The following is a 22,506-nucleotide window of genomic DNA, read 5'->3' on the forward strand; positions in this document are numbered from 1 at the left end:
GTTCAGTTGCTCAGTCGTGTCCAACTTTTTGTGACCCCATGGAGTGCAGCACACCAGGCCTCCCTGTCCATCACCAACTCCTGGAGTTTACCCAAACTCATGTCCATTGAGTCAGTGATGCCATCCGACCATCTCATCCTCTGTCGTCCCCTTCTCCTCCCACCTTCAACCTTGCCCAGCATCAGGGTCTTTTCCAGTGAGTCAGTTCTTTGCATGAGGTGGCCAAAGTACTGGAGTTTCAGCTTCAACATCAGTCCTTCCAATGAACACCCAGGACTGAACTCCTTTAGGATGGACTGGTTGGATCTCCTTGCAGTCCAAGGGACTCTCAAGAGTCGTCTCCAACACCACAGTTCAAAAGCATCAATTCTTCAGCGCTCAGCTTTCTTTACAGTCCAACTCTCACATCCATACATGACCACTGGAAAAACCATTGCCTTGACTAGATGGACCTTTGTTGACAAAGTAATGTCTCTGCTTTTTAATATGCTGTCTAGGTTGGTCATAACTTTCCTTCCAAGGAGTAAGTATCTTTTAATTTCATGGCTGCAATCACCATCTGTAGTAATTTTGGAGCCCAGAAAAATAAAAGTCCAAGGGACTCTCAAAAGTCTTTTCCAACACCACAGTTCAAAGCAGGTTTGGGGGACTGCAAATATGGCTTCCCCAGGATCAGGCTGAGACAAGCCTTGTGGGGAGAGACCTCAGGTTCTTAAGCTAAGAAAAAGCAGCAAGAGAAGTCACAAAGGAGGTGAGCACGGGACAGAGAGGGGATGGTGAGGATCGGGGACAGGGTGGGTTATCTCCTTCAAGGGTTGATCCTCTCTCCCTGACACCAGAGGGAGGCTAAGCTCCAGATCAGGGTAGAGTTTTAGGTTCCTGTTTCTCAATTCCAATACAGAGTGGGGATCTCCTACAATTCAACTCAATTCTGACACTATCCACCCAGAGATAGCCTAAGATTCCACAGGAGAAGGGTCTAGTTCTACATAACTGCCCCCTACTCCCCGACTTCAGACACCAATCAGAAACCCAGCTTGTTACCTATACTTCTGACCAACTTGCTACAGACAGAGGGTCCCATCACCCCCTCCTTGGATTTTAGATGCCAACTGCAAGCCCAGATGTTACCTGTACTTCATTAAAAAGCATGAAATATTGCCATTTTCAACACCATGAATGGACCTAGAGAATATCATACTGACTGAAGTAAGTCAGAGAAAGACAAATATTATATGACTTATACCTAAAAATAATACAAATGAATCTATTTACAAAACAGAAACAAACTCAGACAGAAGATAAACATATGGTTACCAAACGGGAAAGATGGGGGAGAAGATAAATTAGGCGTATGGGATTAAAAGCTATGCACTACTATATGCAAAAGAGACAAACGACAAGAGTTCACTGTATAGCACAGGGAACTATATTCACTATCTAGTAATAAACCTATTATGGTAAATAAATTGAAAAATAATATATATATATTACAATCACTTTGCTGCATACCTGAAACTAACACAATTCAAGTGAAAGTCGCTCAGTCGTGTCCAACTCTTTGCGACCCCATGGACTATCCAGTCCATGGAATTCTCCAGGCCAGAATACTGGAGTGGGTAGCCTTTCCCTTCTCCAGGGGATCTTCCAATCCAGGGATCGAACCCAGATCTCCCGCGTTGCAGGTGGATTCTTTACCAGCTGAGCCACCAGGGAAGCCCAAGAATACTGGAGTGGGTAGCCTATCCCTTCTCCAGCGGATCTTTCTGACCCAGAAATTGAACCGGGGTCTCCCGCATTGCAGGTGGATTCTTTACCAATGGAGCTATCAGGGAAGGAGTCAAACACACTTCAATTTTAAAAAGGAGTCATGATTTCTTCAAAATGATGAAATGACATATCTCTGAGATTCTGACTCAGTATGTTATAATCAAAACCAAGTCTAGCAAAGATGATGTACCCCTGCACAATTTCAGTTCCTTATTCAAGGCCAACAATAACAATCTTCTATTCAAATTTACTTTTAAGCAGTTTACCTTTTGTTTTACTTGTACAGTTTGAATCTTTTTTTTTTTTTTAGCAAGTGGTTGTTAATTTCTACATGAAAAACTGAGGAAGAGGCATATTCCTTTGGAATATCATTTTTCTCTTTTATGTATGTAAAATAAATCACTTGTAATAATTTGCAGGCAAAAGTATTCAGGCTGGTGTGTGTGTGTATGAGTGTGTGTTTCTAGGTGAGAAGAGTTCCATAGCTTTCCTTGGATATTTGAAGGAGTCCATAACCTTGAAAAGTCACTACAGCTCCAGATCTAATAATGGCTGAACCTAAAGAAAAGCGTCGGCGGCCTTCTTCCTTTGTGACAGTCTTAGTCCCTGAGCTCTCCGTTGTTGTTTCTATTTAGTCACTCAGTTGTGTCTGGCTCTTTGCAACCCCATGGACTATAGCCTGCCAGGCTCCTCTATCCATGGAATTCTCCAGGCCAGAATACTGGAGTGGGTAACCTTGATCTCAGACTTCCAGCCTCCAAAGCTATGAGAAATAAATTTCCGTTGTTTAAAAGCCGCCCAGGCTATGGTGCCCTGTTAATCAGCCCAAACTGACAAGCCCAAGACTGATAATAAACATTAGTGCAAATGAGATTTAACATATCACAAGGGCATGAGAAAATATGCAGCTTATTGGTAAAGGTAAACACAGAAACAACAGACAAAAACAACCCTGAGACACCGCCATCCTTAATCCCAGGAAGATGAAGGGACATGCCAGGCTGCTGGGTGAAAGGCCCAGGTCTACCTAATCTCAAGGACTTCCAGCTCCCACCAAGCTCTGCGGCCAGAAGCATCCAAGAGGACCCTGTGACAGCAGGGCCCAGCCCGGACGCCGGGCAGGTGATCCTGGCCAGACCTTCCACCAAGAGGCTCCAACCACGTCCATAAGTGTGGAGACAGGTCGGAACAGAGAGGCAAGCCCCCACAACAGACGAGCGCCCTGGAGAGAGCAGGTCCTGGCTGGTGTTCTGGAAGGTCCTGGCCAGCCCCTGTGTCTCTGCTCAGAGGCAAGTCTGCACTGTGTGGATGGTGGAATATGACGGCCTCCCTCTGACGGCACAGGAGCCCTTACACAGTGTAGTGGATGCTGTAACATGCCCCTTCTCCCAGCAGGACTGCAGGTCCTTTCCTCCAGCTGCTCAGATGCTGTTGGCACATGGCCCGCACTATCAGCCCCCTCAGGGGCTGCCTTACCTGTGCTGTCCACCTGGACCTACGTTAGGACACCTTCCAGGGGCCAGTCTGCATCTAGGGTCTGCCGAACAGGGAAGAGAAAGGCCTGGCCCCTTCACCCCAGCTCAGAAAAACTCTGGAAGACCCTCCAAGCTCTAGAGTCCTCCACCACCACCCCATGAGGTCACCTAAAGCCTTTGTTGAAATGCATCGCAGCCCACCTTCTCTCTCTGCCCAATCCTTCTTCCTTCCCTTCCTCTCCCCGGGTGTTGATCCCCAGAGCACCCTTCCACCCTGGCATAAACATCCTGCACATTAATCCTTGTCTCCAAGTCTGTTTCTGGGAACCCAGTCTGCAACAAGCAGCCTCCCCCACCCCTGCAGCAGCGTGGGAGGCCCAAGAGCGATGTGGGAGGAAGGGCAGGTGTCCTGGGCACCAGGGGATAGAGGATGGGCTTGAGACAGCCTGGACCTCAGCCACACCAGGACCAAGGGCAGGAGGAGGTGAGGCCCTGCAGCCCAGCCCAGAGGACCTGACTCTGTCTTGGTCACATGGCCCCCAAGCGGCTCCATAGCTTACTTGGGAAGACGGGGAGTGGGGAGGAGCTGGGAAGGAACAGGGCTGAGTCTCAGCCAGGTGGCCTCAGAGATTTCATCTGGAGTCCATCTGTCAAACAGCGTATAAACATGGGAAAAAAATTATTTCATCAGATTGGAATTTACATCAATACCAAACTAAGACTAGCCCTATATAATAAAGGGTGGAGGGAACAGAGTCCCAGAGAGGTGAAGTGACTTACCCAACGCCACCCAGCTTCCAGGTGTGAGAGTCTGGATTGAAAACAGGCCTTCAGACCTACAATCTATACTCTGAGTCACCTGGCCACACTGCCTCAGATAGCAAGCAAGGCCTGTTTCTAATCCACGTTATAAACAGAGCTCAGAGAGGTAAAGAGGATTGGCCCAGGGTCACACAGATTCTTGGTGACAGTCTCCTGTACAGAAACATTTCCTTAGCAACTTTATACAAGCCTGGGACTGTGCCAGGGCCAGATTGAAGGTTACATCTCCTAATCCTAATGCTAGCCTCCTAGGAGTGTGGTGAGAGACGACTGCGGGGTTAGAACAGTATTTATGTTGAGGCAATCTTCCTGGGCCACCTCCTCCTTAAGGGAGCCTGTAGTTTAACGGCAAGACTCCTCGGAGACAACTACCTCCAACACAGCTCAGCAAGTGTCCCCTGCCTGTAGCAGAACCAGGGTCACAAACCGGTCACCTGGACCAGCACACCCCAGCCAGCACCACCTGGACAGTAACGGCCATCCCTGCCTCCATCCCCAGGCCCGTTTCTATCCCACCCCCAGGAGGCACACAGGGTTCCCAGGAGGAACTTCTGAATTCAGCCAGCCTTTTGCAAGAAGGCACCCACTCCACCCAGGAAGGCACCTGGGCTCCCCACTCTGTGCTGGATACCCCATGCTGAGGCATAAGCGTCTCCAAAGCATCACCCTGGCTCTAGATGAAACCAAGGCTGTCAGCATGCTAATTAGTGAGCAGAGAGGTTGGGCACACAGACTGACAACTACTGAGTCCATCTCTCTGTTTCCTGCTGGTGTATTATTAATTCATTGTGCCTCTCCGGTGGGGCCAGAGGGATGACACAGACTGAGAAAGTTCACATTTCAATTTGCAGCTGAGATGAGAGGAGGGGTTTGGGGAGAAGAGCCAGTCCTCAAGAGGTGAGGGCACAGTATGGGAAAGCCTCCTCCACCCACCGACCATGTCCTACAGGAAGGAAAGCGCGTGTTACACCGGCCCAATCATGGAGGGTGGCAGGAGCGTGGCTTGTAATTGACAAGTGACTGGAAACTGCCACGGAGAGGGGCTGGGTGGACAAACTGTAGTTCTAAGGAAACTGCACCTAAGGAATACTATGCAGCATTAAAGAGACATTGTGGTCATCTTTCTAGAAACCGCCAAGGAAAGATATCCAAAATAGAGTGTTAATTTTTAAAAAGCAAAATTAAAAGCAAAATGCAGACCTGTATGGTATATGATTATATTGTCACCACAGAAGGAAAGGGAGGGACAAATGTTCCCAGCTTCAGCACAGAAATAAGAGCGAGAGTGTCACCACAATGCATGGTGGCCAGGGAGCACTGAGATGACGGGGAGGAGGGGTGAAGATGGACTTGACCTCAGCACACTCACGCGAAGTACGTCTGGCTGCCCTAGCCCACACCAAAGAGTGTGCCAAGTAAGTATTTCTGTATGTTAGTTCTGTACCCTAAGAACTCTAAGAAAGAGAGTTTACCCAACTCCTCCCTGTATTCTTTATAAATCTGGGGAGAGATATAGCTTTCCCATCACTGAGATCAGCAGGTGATGAGCGGAACAGTAGTGAGACCCGTACAGCGCTGCAGGGGGTCTGCACAGTGCTTCCCAGGTAAGAGGTGGAGTAAGGAAGAGAAGCAAAAGAGGAGCCTCCCTGTGTTTATTCATTCCTTCTCCACCTTGGGCGTTGGAGAACAAAAGAGGAAGAGAGATGTGGGGAAAGGGGCCAAAGGCAAAGAGGGGAGGAACAGGTGGGGGTGAGGGAGCCAGCCTTTGAGAGGTATCTTGTGCTGGGAGGAGACACAGCCACTGAAAATAGCACAGAGGCCAAAGGTCACAATAGACTGGCCACAGGGCCTAGGGCAATGTGCTTCTTTCTCTTTCAACAACAGTCTGAACCAGACAGAGAAAAATGGACTAATTCAAAGTTGGGAAAGGAGTATGTCAAGGCTGTATATTGTCACCCTGCTTATTTAACTTATATGCAGAGCATATCATGTGAAACAATGAGCTGAATAAAGCTCAAGCTGCAATCAAGAATGGACATGAGTCTCCAGGAGATGGTGAAGGACAGGGAAGTCTGGTGTGCTACAGTCCACGGGGTCGCAAAGAGGCAGACACGACTGAGAGACTGAACAACTACTTTCTCATCACCTCACATAATTTCTCATTTAAGGCATTTAAGGTTTTTAAATGTCTTGCTTATCACAGTATCTGGAAAATCATAAGTGCTCTGTGTGTGTGTGTGCACACATGCATATGCGTGTGTATGTGTGTGAGATCTTCAGCACTAAGCTTTTCCCTTCTCCCGCGTGTCCTCATCCATCCTGTCACTGCCGAGGAACATTTGTCCCTCCCTTTCCTTCTGTCGTGACAATGTAATCATATAACACGCTGCTGCTGCTGCTAAGTTGCTTTAGTCGTGTCCGACTCTGTGCGACCCCATAGACGGCAGCCCACCAGGCTCCCCCGTCCCTGGGATTCTCCAGGCAAGAATACTGGAATGGGTTTCCATTTCCTTCTCCAATGCATGAAAGTGAAAAGTGAAAGTGAAGACACTCAGTCGTGTCCGACTCTTAGCGACCCCATGGACCTCAGCCTACCAGGCTCCTCCGTCCATGGGATTGTCCAGGCAAGAGTACTGGAGTGGGGTGCCATTGCCTTCTCTGAATCATATAACATACAGGTCTGCATTTTGCTTTTAATTTTGCTTTTTAAAAATTAACACTCTATTTTGGATATCTTTCCTTGGCTGTTTCTAGAAAGATGACCACAATGTCTCTAATGCTGCATAGTATTCCTTAGGTGCAATTGCCTTAGAACTACAGTTTGTCCACCCAGCCCCTCTCCGTGGCAGCTTCCAGTTGCTTGTCAATTACGAGCCATGCTCCTGCCACCCTCCATCACCCCTGTGACATCAGGGGTGTCACTGCACCTCTGACTCATTTGCAGCCATGCATCCAGGTGAGCGAAGCGCAGTGCAGGGCAGTAAGGGAGACGGCAAGCCCTGACGGAACCGAAGGCGGAATCCCTGCGTGCTCACCCAGCTCTGCCAGGCTCTCCATCTTCTTGCCTGGCTGTCCTTACCTGTGATATGATGGGTGACCCCTAGGCTGCTCCAGCTCATTTCCAGAGCGCTCTGTAAAAACCTTCCAAGTGAGAGACCATGGCCGCACTACACAGAAATGACCACGAGAGGGCACCATAAAACAGGAAAAATTACTTTGAGAAGGGAAAAATGTGATGAATTGTGCAGCTGACACTAGGGGGAACCCCTTTTCCCATTTTCTTCAAAAAAAACAAGTCGGGATTGAATCCCTTTGTATCTTGACATGTCCATGAGGCTGAACGTCTTCTGAAGCTAACCAGGAGAGGATCACGCTGTCAGAGCGGAGATGGCCGGGTGGTGGGGAGGAGAGACTGGTTCACCCGCCCCTCAAAACGGACAAGACGCTGATGGTGCCACCAAGGGACACACAGTCATGGACTGGACACCTGGGGTGCATCAGGACTGAGCGCTGGGCTACAGGGCCACACACTCTCCTCCCCTGCCTCCTCCTCCTCCTCCCTGGATTGTCCTTGAGAGGAGAAACCAGGACAACAGAGGGTCAGCTGACCCTGCTGAGTGCTGGCTCCTGACTCCATGCCCCGGAGAAGGTGACAAATGCTGCTGTCCCTTGGGGTAGCCGGTGGCTCAGCGAAGGAGCAGAGAGGTTATGGGGGTGGGGGGAGTCACCAGACACTGCAGGAGGGGCTGGGCGCCTACAAGGGGACCCCACTGCTCACGTCCCCCACAGCCTGCCCTCCAAGGGACGCTTTCACAGAACTGCCAGAAGGTCTGAAGAAGGAAAAAAATGTAGGGGAAGGAAAGTCACTAGAGAACAGACCTAGAAAGAAACTATTTTCTTTTATTTTTTTAATCCCTGGAGGGGACAGGTTAAAAAAAAAAAAATCAAGGATGTGTGCTGAAGTTCCCCCAAAGGGCTATTGTAAAGCCAATCTCTAGGCGTCACCAGAACTGTGTCAGTTCCTGGGGGGCAGTTCCTGTATGCTCAGCATTCCAAGAAGGCAAGGCAGATGCTTGCAGGTCCCATCCTGGCTCATGGTTTCCAAACGTGCTGTTGGCTAGTGATAAGGCAGTGTGTTGAAGGCTCATGGTTTCTGTGTTCCATTGGCATATGTTCTGGTTTCTGAAAGTCTGTGATATATACTACCACCCTAAGAGCCTGAAATGCTTCGTTTTGAGTGAGGGGGTGGGACTCTGCATGGCTCCATACAGGTGCCTTTGGGGCCAAGCTGGACCTCTAAATGCAGGGCGCTGCCCTGTCTGAGGCCGTAGGGAGGGCTGGGGGTGGCAGTGACCTTCCTGCCTCTCCTCAAAGCAAACGGTATATGGATTTATACCATATCAGATCATCCAACAAAGCACCTCTGTTCAACTGAACAAAATGCTGCCCCTGTGCCCTTCCGGCGGTGGCATCCTACAGACTTTAGCATTCTAAGAACTAACCCCGAGGAGCCTGAGTTTTGCCAGCAAGTGGCAGCGTGTGGAAGGATGTCCCCACCTAGTCTGACTGGTTTCTCCATGGTTCTGGACGAGTTCAGAGAAAAATTGGCCCCGTGACTTTAAAAATTCAGCCAGAAAGCTTCAAGGTTGAGACGTCTATTTTTTTTTTTTTTTTTTTTTTTACAGAATTCATCACGGATGTTGAGTGTGGTGTGAAAGCTGGTGAGAATGCTAGTGGCGTGTCGTCTCTCCCAATCTGGATGCTCAGCCCCGCCTCCCAGGATAGCACAGCTGCAGGGCTGTGGCTGGGATTTACAGGGCTGGGTCCTCCGAGCCTTATCACTCACCACAGTCCACTGACCTTACCATCTAAAGAATGGCTGATGGAAAGCACAGGCAGTCACCCAGCCCTCAGGACCTCGGTTTCCTCATCTGTAAACGAGGCAGCTGGAGCAGATGGTAATGACCACGATGATGATAAAATGGCTGGTATGCACTGACTCTTTACCACGCGCTGGGCACTTTATTTCTTCATTTCATCACCGAGAGCTGCTGGGGTCCACTGACACATGTGGCTGATCCAGACCCTGACTGCACCTTCTGCGCCCCAGACTTCAGCAAACTTCTATGCCCTGCTGTAGACAGGGATAGCAAGACAAGGCTCTGGAAGGTGAGGAACCCCATGTTAGAAAAACCTGTTGCAATTTGAAGGTCTGTATGTAGGGGAGTTACTGTAGTTTGAACTGGGTTCCTGTCACTTGCCTGTGCTTGTAGTCACTGCAGGGGACACTAAAGCAGGTAGAATGCCTCTGTGGAACAAGATGGGCATTGAAGTCAGAGGGCCTGGTGTGACACCTCATTAGCCGTGAGATTCTGGACAACTAACGTAACCTCATCAACTTGGACTTTCCCAGTGCAAATCGCTTTTTTTTTTTTTTGCAAATATCTATTAAGAGTCTAATACATGCCAGGAACTGTGCTGAGTGATGGAGACACAATGGGCATCAGACAGACATCCCCGCTCTATACAGTCTGGTGGGGGAGACAGACAGGTAAACAGGCAATTACAATATAGTGCAATAAGTACTATGATTATGGAAATATCTCTTCCATCTTCATAGAATAAGTTGCAGCAACCTACGCAGACTTGAAAGTTACACACAATTTCCTTTCTTTCACATCCATATGCAATAATAGTCCCATATGAAATGTTTCCACTCTTTATAATAGTACCTATGATTTCCATTGGAATAAATAACATGCACAGCATATAGCCAGTGCTCCATCAGGGCAGTGGTTATGAAGACTTGGGTTCTTTGACCTAACACCACCTCTGACTTTGCGGCTCGTTTTTCTCTTCTGTAAATTAGGAATAACAGTAGCTGGTTCATAGGGTCATAGCGAGGGTCAGATGAGATAAGATGTATGAAAACATCTTGGAAGCTGAAGGGAACTATATTAAAGCATTAGTAACACATGGTTTCACGCCCACTCGTTAGAGCTATAAAACAGTGTTAACCAAAAGGTCTCATAACCTCTACACTGGGCCCAAGGAAATTTTTTAAAAGGTTCTTTGGGAAATAACATTCTACACAAGAAAACCTGCTTCATCCAAATCACCTACAGTCTGTCCACAGAAAAACGGAGATCTTTTCCTTGAAGTCTCCTGCTACCCTTCCAACGTCCCCTCCCAGCATTTGGCTCCCCCAGGCAAGACCAAAAATGCATGCTGGAAACTGCCCAGTTTGGTTTCTAGTCAGCTTCGTGCATCACGAGAGTCCAAAGTCAGTGCCAAGGAGGCGAGATTGGTAAAAGCTGGTGATGTGTGCAGCGTGGGCTGTCAGCTGTGTGGGTGGTGGCCAGGGCCTAGGAAGGGGCTGGAGCTGAGGAAGGAGCAGAAAGCTGGCAGGACCACCGACAGAGACTCCTTCCTGATTTCCTACTACAGCAAATCTATGCTCTGCAAACAGACCAGGCTGCCCTGTCCTAGTGCCAGCAGGACTGTAAAATATAAGTCAGTGGAAGCCAGAAGAGAGAAGAGAAGGCTCCATCTTGCCAAGGTGCACCATAGACACAGGGTCCTGAGCAGCCCTGAGGGAGGGCAGGGAACGGACTCCCCACTTCCTCTGCTGACTGTTCACCTGGAGGGCCTTGTACAGTCAACAACCTGCACAACCACACAGCTGACCCGAGAACTCAGCTGCCTCTTTCCCTGGAAGCTAGCTGATTGGAAGAGGTATCAATTCCTTTCAGTGCATTTCTCCCATCATTCATTCAACAAACAGTTATTATGAGCCAACTATACATGGGACATTATTCTACACACTGAAAATAAACGAAGTCCCCACTTTCAAGAAGCTTACTTTTCAGTGCAGGGAGACAGACATACACAAATACACGTGTGTGTCTGTGTCTGTGTGTGTGTGTATACATGTGTCTCTATGTGTTTGTATGTGCACTTATGTGCATAATGTATGTGTTTGGAAAACAATAGTAAAGACTATGATGAAAACTAAAGCATAATAAAGAGATAGGGTGACGCTGGGGAGGCAACTCTATAAAAAGGGGTCAGGAAGGGCTCTCCGAGCAGAGTGCTCAGTGGAGTCGGGGCTGAGTCGATCAGATCTGCAGGGAAAGAGCACTCCAGGCAGAGGGAACAGCCAAGGCGAGTGCCCTCCAGTCAGGTGGGTTCCAGGAAAGGCCTGAGGCAACACAGCTGGAGAAGATGAGTGGGGGAGAGAGTCAGAGATGAAGCCAAAGATGCCCGTGTGTCTTTGTGGGGGAGAAGTCAAGGTCAAGGTCCAGGAGGGAGGTCAGGCAGAGCCAGGTAGACTGAGAATTAAATGAAATAATGCATATAAAGTGCTGAGCATGATGCCCAACACATATAAAGTGCTCAGCTATGTTAGTAATTATTAACATTACTGCTGCTGTTGTCATTAATATTGAAATACAGCTAAGTCTGGTGCTACTCAAAGGATATGTTACCATAGCTTAAAACTTTATCATCTTAAAGGAAATCAGTCCTGAATATTCATTGGAAGGACTGATGCTAAAGCTGAAGCTCCAATACTTTGGCTACCTGATGCAAAAAACTGACTCATTGGAAAAGACCCTCATGTTGGGAAAGATTGAAGGCAGAAGGAGAAGAGAGTGACAGAGGATGAGATGGTTGGATGGCATCACCGACTCAATGGACATGAGTTTGAGCAAGCTCTGGGAGTTGGTGACGGAGAGGGAAGCCCGGCATGCTGTAGTCCATGGGGTCGCAAAGAGTTGGACATGACTGAGCGACTGAACTGAACTGAGTGAGATTTCTGGGCAGGACTAAGGGTGGACTTGGTGTGGAGGCCACAATTTATGGAAAAACCAGTGAGCAAGGCTGTGAGTTATGCTATAGTAATGTTTGACTGTCCAAGTGCAGGTGAAGAAGAGCTGGCAAGCGAGATTTAAGCAGTGTTGGGGTTTTGCCAGACCCATATAATGCAGTACCAGAGGGTAAAGGAAGTTGAGGGTGAAAACAAGGAAGTGATCATAACGATGGTGAAGCATGAAGTAGGCTACTGACTAGCCTGGGAGGCATCCAGCATCCTTGCCCTTGGCTGCTGATTGGCGCTATTGGAAGCTGGCAGGAGAAAGTCTTGAGAAGGTAGGAAACCTCAAGTGCAATGTCACTATTTTTCTCTGGAGAGTATTTTTGGTGCTTACAATGGAATTTAATTTGATAAGATGGGAAGTGAGGATATGGTTGGGGGAGGAGCAATGACAAAGTAAAAGGATCAGATGTCTGTGGATGCCAGTGAGATTAAAGAATCTGGGGACTGGAGCATCAGAGGGAGGTAACTGGACAGAAAAGAGAGGATAATCAGGCAGTGAGACGCTTGAAATTGAGATCATGGAGCAGTGCAGTTACGACATGGTCCACGCTGGCCAACGAAATGAGGCCAGCCAAAAGTGTCGAGTTACAAAATGGATTAAAGATCTAAACGTAAGACCAGAAACTATAAAACTCCTAGAGGAAAACATAGGCAAAACACTCTCCGACATAAATCACAGCAGGATCCTCCATGACCCACCTCCCAGAATATTGGAAATAAAAGCAAAAATAAACAAATGGGACCTAATTAAAATTAAAAGCTTTTGCACAACAAAGGAAACTATAAGCAAGGTGAAAAGACAGCCTTCAGAATGGGAGAAAATAATAGCAAATGAAGCAACAGACAAACAATTAATCTCAAAAATATACAAGCAACTTCTGCAGCTGAATTCCAGAAAAATAAACAACCCAATCAAAAATGGGCCAAAGAACTAAACAGACATTTCTCCAAAGAAGACATACAGATGGCTAACAAACACATGAAAAGATGCTCAACATCACTCATTATTAGAGAAATGCAAATCAAAACCACAATGAGGTATCATTTCACACCAGTCAGAATGGCTGCTATCCAGAAGTCTACAAGCAATAAATGCTGGAGAGGGTGTGGAGAAAAGGGAACCCTCTTACACTGTTGGTGGGAATGCAAACTAGTACAGCCACTATGGAGAACAGTGTGGAGATTCCTTAAAAAACTGGGAATAGAACTGCCATATGACCCAGCAATCCCACTGCTGGGCATATACACCGAGGAAACCAGAATTGAAAGAGACGCGTGTACCCCAATGTTCATCGCAGCACTGTTTACAATAGCCAGGGCATGGAAGCAACCTAGATGTCCATCAGCAGACGAATGGATAAGGAAGCTGTGGTACATATACACAATGGAATATTACTCAGCCATTAAAAAAAATACATTTGAATCGGTTCTACTGAGATGGATGAAACTGGAGCCCATTATACAGAGTGAAGTAAGCCAGAAAGAAAAACACCAATACAGTATACTAATGCATATATATGGAATTTGAAAGATGGTAACGATAACCCTATATGCGAGACAGAATAAGAGACACAGATGCATGGAACAATTTTATGGACTCTGAGGGAGAAGGTGAGGGTGGGACGTTCTGGGAGAATAGCATTGAAACATGTATATTATCATATGTGAAACAGAACACCATTTCATGTTCGATGCATGAGACAAGGGCTCAGGGCTGGGGCAATGGGATGACCCAGAGGGATGGGATGGGGAGGGAGGTGGGTGGGGGGTCCAGGAAGGGGAACACATGTAAACCCATGGCTGATTCATGTCAATGTATGGCAAAAACTATTACAATATTGTAAAGTAATTAGCCCCCAACTAAAATAAATAAATTTATAAAATGAGAAAAAAAAAAAAAGAAAAAAAAAAGAAACTATATAAAAAAAAAAAAAAGTGTCGAGTTAAACCATCAAGTAGAAGAGGTTAAGGAACCAAGAGGCCAGGGTACAAGAAGGTCATCTAAGTGGATATGGAACTGGCAGGAGAAGAGATGGGGAGAGAGGCAGTAAGCAAGAGCTAAAACCTTCCAGGGATGAAGGAGAACGCCTGGGAGTCTGCAGATAGATGCACAGGGAAGGAGTGGCAGGTGGTGTTGTCTGATGCCTTGAGCTCCAAACTGGCATTTTAGTACAGGCGTGAGGAATAATAGCCTGGAAGCAACAATGGCAAGCCGGGAGACACCTACCCCACCTCCAGACTCAGGAGTACCAAGCAGTACGGGAGGGAAGACAGCCTCCACGTGACACAGCTGCAGATCAAGTAGCACTCTTAGGGGAGAGGCAGGGTCCAATCAGAACAGGAGGTAAAGGGAGTGTCCAGAGAAGGCGCTTGTTGTGTAGAGTCATGGCTATGAGCCCTAGCCAGTGCGATATCAGGGTTTGGGAAATGGGGAAGGAATGTGAAGTGGGTCAGACTAAGGCGTGCACAGGGCCTTTCGGGGAGGGAGTTTGTGGTGAGGACAAAGGCTTGGTGGTACTAACCATGGAGATCTCCCAACAGACTGTAGTGATGGCTGTGAGGGTTGGGGAGCAGGGAGTCTGGGGCCATGCCACTGTCTCTATCACCTCCCATTGTCTCTGCAACACACTCCAACTGGGTCCTGTCCCCATCACCCTCCTGAAACTGTCCCCATTAAGGCCACACTGTATTGCCAAAACCCACGGATTCCTTCTCCATCCTCATTTTATTTGACCTTTTAGAAAATCTTACACAGATGATGACTCCTTCCTTCTGAACACACTCTTCTTTTCACTTCTTTGTCCCTGTATCCTCTGGCTTTTTGCCTACCACCCTGGCCACTCTTTCTGACCTCTTTGGTGAGCTCCTCCTCTACCACTACTCTTAAAGGCTAATACGTCCCCAGGCTATTGGTGTGCTGCCCTGTTTCACCTTTTCATGGGCTTGCCCTGATGAAAGCACCGTCTCTCCTGACTCCCGCTGCCACTCCATCCTCCAACTACCAAACCTAAGACTTATTCACATATTCCCAGCCATGGTGAAGTTACTTTTTCAGTGAGTATTGTAGGAATTCTTGAGTTAGGTCATGTGGCAGGCACTGAGTGACGTGAAGAACGTGCAAGACAGTCTCTGCCCCCAAGCTGTTCAGCATCCTCCTAAGAAGACAGGGTGGAGGTGCATAAAAATATAGTACTTCTGATTATGAAAAAAAATATCAACTAGCAGAGTTGGACCATATTCAAATGGTCATCTACTTCCTCCTACTCAACTTTCAAAGCCATGATGAGAATGACTTGCCACCTATAAGGCCATCCTGGGAATCAGACCCAAGTCTCTCAACCCCTAGGCCAGTGCTCTTGCCATGACACCTCAATGGGTGGATGAGATCAGCAGTTAAGTACCATGAGACCTAAAATAAAAGGCACTGTGCCTTTGAAGTTAAAGGCATGTATTCTAAAACCAGACTTCCAGGGTACAAATCACTAATGAACCTCAGACCAGAGTTACAATGCAGTAATAATTATCTTGGGAGAATCATTTAACTTCCCTGTGCCTTGTCAGTAAAATGTGGACAATAATTGTACTACCTCATAGTAAGGATGAGGAGTAACATGAGTTAATACAAGTAAGGTATTGAATGTCGCTGGCACTTAGAGAGCTATGTGAGGTTTTAAAGGCTAACACGCTGGAAGGTGATCAACAGGAGAGAAGGTCTGTTAAGTGCCGGGTGCCCAGTTCCTCTCTGAACCCCAGGAGCCTGGCGCATGTCACCGAATAAATGAGCTAATGAACATTTAATATCTGTAGGAAAACAACACCAGGGATCACCTCCATCTACCCCCATTTGCACCATCCAGGGTGTCCGTCAAAACCAGGGAGGTAAATTCCACCATGACTATCAAAAAAACTATCAAAAAAACACCTAGTGCTGGTCTAACATCTACCAACCCAGTCCAAGGCAAGAGGAGATAAAGACGTACAAACCTCAGGACGTGTATTAATAAACAGGCAGAATAAACATTGGCATCAGAAGGACAAATCAAAGTCCCTGGGTGGGATGTAAATCTGGTGTCATTGAGAATTAAATGAAATACTAACTTCCTTTAATTTATGACTCCAAGAAATAAAATCCCAGTTCTCAATAAGCAAAAGTCAGGGTAAACGTGGCCCAAGACAGAACATAAATCCTTTGACTCTACACAAAAAGAAACAAAGTCGGGATGGGGGGGAGGGAGAGGTTGAAATCTTGGTCAATCTCTTCCATCCACTGAACACTTGCCCCCAAATATAATCATTCACTCAATATACCAGAAAGAGGAGGGTTAGCAGCAGTTCCAGAGGGAAAAACGAGATAGGTGCTTCACATTTTGGTAGATTCTCCATGGTTTACAGAGCTCCTCTTTTCAGGGAAACTTGGGATGTGAATCAGACCCCAGGTCCTGATGCCGAGGCTCTTGGTAAACTAGATGCGCTTGGGAGCGGGGTGGGGGTGGGAAGAGTGGGGAGCGGCTCTTTGGACGTCCTCCGTGAGGTTCCAGGAGCCTGTGGCTGGTTAGTAAGATGGATCCGGTCTGACCTTGGAGACCTACCTCGGAAGGTCAAGCCTCTCTCTTGGCCACAGCAGAGAGAGCTCCATCTGCCTCGCTGGGCCCATCTTTTCCCACGCGACCCCACGCGCCCTCGGCTCCTCCCTGGCCCCATGCGCCCCGCTCCCACCCCGCCACCCCCAGTACTTACTCCCACTCCTTGCGCCGCGCCTGCGGGGTGCTCTGCATCTTGTGCGCCTCGTGAGCCTTGATGATGTCCCGCTGCTCGATGAGACCCCCGCGCCGCCGCTTCATCACCTCGGGGCTCACCGGCAGGAAGGGGCTGGAGCCGCCCTCCCAGCCCGGGCCCTCGCCCTCCTGCATCGGGAAGAAGTTGTCGAAGCCGAATCCGCCGGCGGTGCGCGGGGAGGCCGGCAGCATGCCCGCCTCGTCCGAGGCATCGGCCTCGAGCAGGGTGCACTGCTGGGGCCGCCATGCCTCCTCCTCGGGCAGGGCCAGGACGTGGCAGTGGCGGCGGCCCGCGGCCCCGGGCTCAGGGCTCCCGCCCGCAGCCGGGCAGAGGGCGGGCTCGGGCAGCCTGCGGCCGGGGCTCAGTCCACGCATCTCGGGCACCATCACAGAACATTGCTCTGCGCGGGGAGGTGGGCGAGAGATAAGGGTAGGAGGGCAGGGAGGGGAGGGGTGGGCACAAGGGAGATAGAGAAGAGAAAGAGGTTAATGACGTTGTCCTCCGGGGCAAGGCGTCTGGCCTGGCCCAGCGACTGGCACACAGTTGGCTCTCAATAAATGATTGTTGCTCTCCGGAGCACCCATCCTGGAGCAGGCTGTGTGCCAGGTGCTGCTGATAAATGATGGTTGAACTTGGGAGCATCCACTGTGGACCACGCTGTGTGCCAGGTGCTGGGTGTCTAGAGTTAAGAGAAGCAGGTTTGATTTTTGCCCCGTGAACTTCAGTCCGGCACAGAGAGCAGAAGTTAAAGGCATAATTACAGGCAACTGTGATCAATGTCTCAGGGTGCTGAGAAAAGGATGCCAAAGGCTGTCCCTCTCAGCCCCACTTTGACATCTAGCTGGCCATCCCAGCCTGTCTGTGGTGAAAGAATCTCCTTACTCCTCTCCCCAGGGACCGAGCGTTTCTGAGGAACCCACCCACCACCTGCTCCCCTAACTCTGATACTCTCTCTGGAGGTACAGGTTATTGATGAAAACTGTGTCCCATACACGGTTCCTTCCTCACTTTCTTATGCCCATTCGAGCAGGGTCTGGGGAGCGTGTGTAGAATCAGGTACCCTGGCTGGCTCCCTTGAGCCTGATTTTCCTCTTCCATGCCAAGGAAGATGTGGCCAGATTTGCCTGTGTGAGACACACTCATTCAGTCAATACTGACTGAGGGGTAACCACGAGTCTGGCGCTGGGCACGGCAAGATGAGCTGGATTTAGTCCACATCCTCCTCCTTGGAGGAACAGGATGAACGTGAATTTGACCACACAGCCTGATGCGCTGTGACTGAGGTGGGCCTGATGGCTATGTAAGCTCATGTGCGGGTCCCCTCAGCCCACTTGCAGGCTTTGTGGAAGAAGTGACCCTCAGGCTGGGTGTAAGTGGGGTTTGCCTAGTGAGGAAAAGGAGATTACCGGCAAAGGGGAGAGCATGCGCAGAAAGGATTTAGGGAAACTGAAGGACTTAGAAAGTGTTCCCATAGCAAGTCTGAGGTCTGGGGGACAGTCCAAAACTGAGAGAACCTGAACTTACCATCTTTTCCAGACCTCTACCTCCTGTTTCCCTCCCAGCCAAGAGCCCAACACCTGTAATTCCCAGCCTCTTCTCCACCCACGTTCCAAACCACGCCCCTAGTGACACAGCTGGCACAAACACGCCCCCGTGGCTCCAAAAAGTGCCATTTGGTCTACACAGTGGGAGGAGCCCAGGTATCCACATCACTAATCCAGGGCTTAGTGAGCACCTATGATGAACTGAGGGCTAGGCTGGGCCCCCAGGGGAGACATCTTCCCAGACCCTGCTCCGCCTTCCCCCGTCTGGACTGCATACCAAATCGCAAATCACAAAAACTGAGAATATTAAAATGGGCAGGAATGTTAATGGTCGAGCCGTATCATTTTACAGGTGAGGTCCAGAGAGATAAAGAGTCTTGCTCAGACTAGTCATACTAGAAATAAAAGAGCTGGGTGAGGGCTCCGGTTTTAAATTTAACTCACAGTTTTTTCCACTATATTGATCACACTGCCTCTACCCCATGAAGCAGAATCCATAGATGCCCCGTCAACCCCCTCCTCATTACATTAAGGAAGCAGGTAGAAAAGGCAGGATAGAGATTTCCCTGGCAGTCCAGTGGTTAAGACTCCGTGCTTCCACTGCAGGGGGTGTGGGTTCTATTCCTGGTTGGGGAACTAAGATCCCACATGCCTCAAGGTGCAGCCAAAAAAAAAAAAAAGGCAGGATGATTTTAGTGCATCGGTGATCAAGCCTGATATAAGTGTCAAATAGACCCTGACCTCCCTGAGGAGTGGGCCACAGGCATCTTCCTCAATTGTCTCCTGCATTTCTAGCACACAGACTGGTCAGTCCAGCCCTGCCAGCACCACACCCAACAGCTCAGGGATGCAGGGCAGGAGGCCCTGGGGATGCACTGACCAGCCCTAGGTACGCAGCCACCAAGCTCAGTTAAGAGGGCAGGGGCAGGGGAGATAAAGGGTCCTGGATAAGCTTGCAGGAGAGGAGAAATGAAGGGGAAAATCCATTTCCAATCCTGCACACAGTTGGGTGGGTCCCTAGAGTGATTCATGTTCCTCACGTTGTCATCCTGTCTCAACTCTACTTGATGGATTTTAAATTTATCCTTCATTCCTACGATGTTTAAATGTCTCTCCCCCACCACACACATGCACACACCCCTCCCCGGCTGCTCCCTCTCTCTCCGCAGGCTTTAGCACCACCAGAAGCCCAAGCAGCCTCGGGTTCTCTGCAGCCAAGAGAACCTTCCTCATGTCCCCGTTCGGCAGAGGCTCCCGAACCACCCTCCCAGCTCCCACCAAGGATTTGGCTCCTTGTCTCTGATTCCTGGCCCACCCTCTCCCTCCTCACTGGATTCCCCCTTCCCAGACACGCTGCCAAGTTGAGTCACATCTTTTGCCAAAATTACAGCAGCAATAATATGTACCGCAGCGCTCCTGCTTCAACGGAATCAATTTTACGAATATCAAAACATGAAATTATCTCATCTTTCCTTTAAGAATTCCTGTTAAACAACCCTTCTATTATTGATATAAATGTTCATCATGGAAATCTGTCGCCCCCACTGCCTGCCAAGCTGGCCAGTCCCCAGGTCTGGCTATCATCGAGCTGAGAAAACATCTTTCATCTCAAGAAATTTAGACAAGACGGAGTCTGCATCTTCCAGGGAAGGACATTTGAATCTACTCTATACTTAGCTTTTCTCCCAGCCCCCAAATTCTTTGAATACCTTAAGATCAGAGATCTTGTCTGTATTTATCTTTCTATATCCAGACCCTAGTACTAAGTTCAACACGTAGGAGATTGTAATGGTGGCCACTGATGAGGGCTTCCCTCATGGCTCAAACAGGAAAGAATCTACCTGCAATGCAGGAGACCTGGCTTCGATCTCTGGGTTGGGAAGATTCCTTGGAGAAGAGAATGGCAACCCACTCTAGTATTCTTGCCTGAAGAATTCTGTGGACAGAGGAGCCTGGCAGACTACAGTCCACAGGGTTGCATGGTGGTCACTGATAACTGTTAGTCAAATAGCCTGGTTATCCCCATCTTGGGCACGTGGTAGGATGTACGTCCTGGCCCCCTATGGTTCATGTGACCATGCTGACCTGTGAGTTGTGAGTGGAGGATGTATGTCATTTCAAGGCTAAGCACTTAAGGCCAGGGTGAGACCTCTAGATCTAAAGGGACAGGCAAATTTTCTGTAAAGGACCAGATAGTAATTATTTTAGACGTTGCAGGCCATGTAATCTTTCTTGGAAATACTCAAATTCTGCGGTTATAGCCTGAAGCAACCAGACAATATGTAAATGAATGTGTGTGACTGGGTTCTGATAAAACTTTATTGATGAACTTTTGTAAACTTTGCCCTTTCAACTGGACCTCTTGGACACCATCATGGCCACTTAGTCTGTGTCCAATTCTATAGAGCAGCAGGAATAAAGAGGATAGAGACCCACAAAACAGAATGGAGGGTGGACACCTCAAGTGAGAAGCTTCCTGAAGGCAAAGTTTCTGTCCTGTGGGCCCACCCCCAGTCTCTAGGGGAAGAAAAACAGGCCCTGCTGCTCTGCGATAATGGCTCAAGAATGAGCTCATGAAAGCCCCAGGGACACCTGTCTTACTCCTCTAAACTTGCCTTCCACTTACTTCTCTTCTTTTTCTTTGTTGGTTTGTTTGACTAATATGCAAGGTGGTGGTGGTGGTGGTTTAGTCGCTAAGTCGTGTCCGACTCTTGCGATCCTGTGGACTATAGCCTGCCAGGCTCCTTTGTCCATGGGATGTTTCAAGCAAGAATACTGGAGTGGGCTGCCATTTCCTTCTCCAGAGGATCTTCCCGATCCAGGAAGGTATGCAAGGTGCAGGATCTTAAATTATGGGGGTCCCGAGGAGGAAGAAGGTTTAGGCACACATTAGTAATCCAGCAGCCCCATTAAACTTATTTGTCTCCCCTCGTTTGTCAGGCCACATAGGGAAGAAGAGTAAGGTCTCTCCTTTCCACTCCTACCCCCAAGCACCTTGCACTGATGAAGATGCTCAAGCCAGTGGTCCACACTCCTGCCTGCCTCTGAAACCTTCTCCCCTCTCTCCCCTCAGAGCCAAAGTCAAGATCTTCCTCCCAAAAGGAACAAACTCTTTGGACCATCAAGAGTTTTAATTTTAGGGGCTTCCTTGATGGTTCTGTGGTTAAGACTCCACACTTCCAATGCAGGGGGGGCAAAAGTTCAATTTCTGGTTGGAGAAATAAGATCCCACACACTGATATGGCAAAAATAAATAAATATACATATTTTTAAAAACACACATATACTTGTTAAAAGAGCTTTAATTTTATCCATCTATCTTTGATTGCTTTAGTAATAATGGCCTATGCATCCCCTTGGCATGTCCTTGCCTCTCAGACCCAACAGGTGAGTCCATCATGTTGAAGACCAGCATCGTTCTCTCATTGGGTTCATGCCCATTCCACTCCCACCCCTTACTTTCTGATTCTTCCAGAACATGAACATTTTCCAATCACCTTCTAAGAAACAGATACATCAAGAAGTCGGCAAAGTCACAATGCTCTTGTGAACGTATTGCCTTCAAACCCTGAAAGTTTTGAGTTGAGCAAGGAGGAAGAAGCCACCACTGGATATACCACCAAGCAGCACAGGCTGGGAGACAGCGAACAGAAATGGAACTGATGGGCAGTAAAAGGTGACTGATAGGCACACAAATGTCCCTAAGCTGGACCTGAGATACTCAAGCCCTGCACCCTTTGTCTGCCCTGGGCAGGAAGAGGGCAGAAGGGTCCCCATCCCAACCGTAAGGAATGAGAACTCACAAGAGGAAAACACTTTTAAAAATACTACACAACTGAGATACCATTCTGAGTTCTTTTCTAAAAATGATGCTCTAGAGAAGAGAATTGACATACTTAATGGGCTTCCTGTCCAGTGAAACAAAAGGCAGAGAATGACCCTACTCCTCATCCTCACCCACCTACTCAGAGAGGAACATTCCTGGTACAGTGATAAATATTCATCTAGGGATTCTTATCTGAGCCAGCTTGCTACCTGACCACAAAGGAGGAGTAAAAGCTGGATTGTTCACTTGTGGTAACCTCCCAGGGTTATGATTCTCAAGCTTTAGTGTACATCAGAAGCATCTACATTGCTGATTTTAAAATGCAGCTTCCTGGGACCTTCCTTCAGAGATTCTCATGCAATAGATCTTAGGTGGGTTCAGGAATCTGCAGTTTTAATAAGCACCACCTCATCCCCT

The 22,506-nt window shown here is 48.4% G+C and overlaps 1 protein-coding gene across 1 annotated transcript in view; it reads right to left on the bottom strand.

The window, feature by feature from the left end:
* Positions 1-22,506, bottom strand: part of CACNA1E (calcium voltage-gated channel subunit alpha1 E) — a 659,107-nt gene that overhangs the window by 385,343 nt on the left and 251,258 nt on the right. The window contains exon 6 of the mRNA XM_081485817.1: positions 16,681-17,119. Coding sequence (XP_081341943.1) covers positions 16,681-17,119 — 439 coding nt within the window. The remainder of the gene's footprint in view (positions 1-16,680; positions 17,120-22,506) is intronic.

The sequence above is a fragment of the Giraffa tippelskirchi genome, chromosome 5, assembly GCF_054371585.1.
Source record: "Giraffa tippelskirchi isolate mGirTip1 chromosome 5, T2T-mGirTip1v1.2.pri, whole genome shotgun sequence".
Classification (NCBI taxonomy): Eukaryota; Metazoa; Chordata; class Mammalia; order Artiodactyla; family Giraffidae; genus Giraffa; species Giraffa tippelskirchi.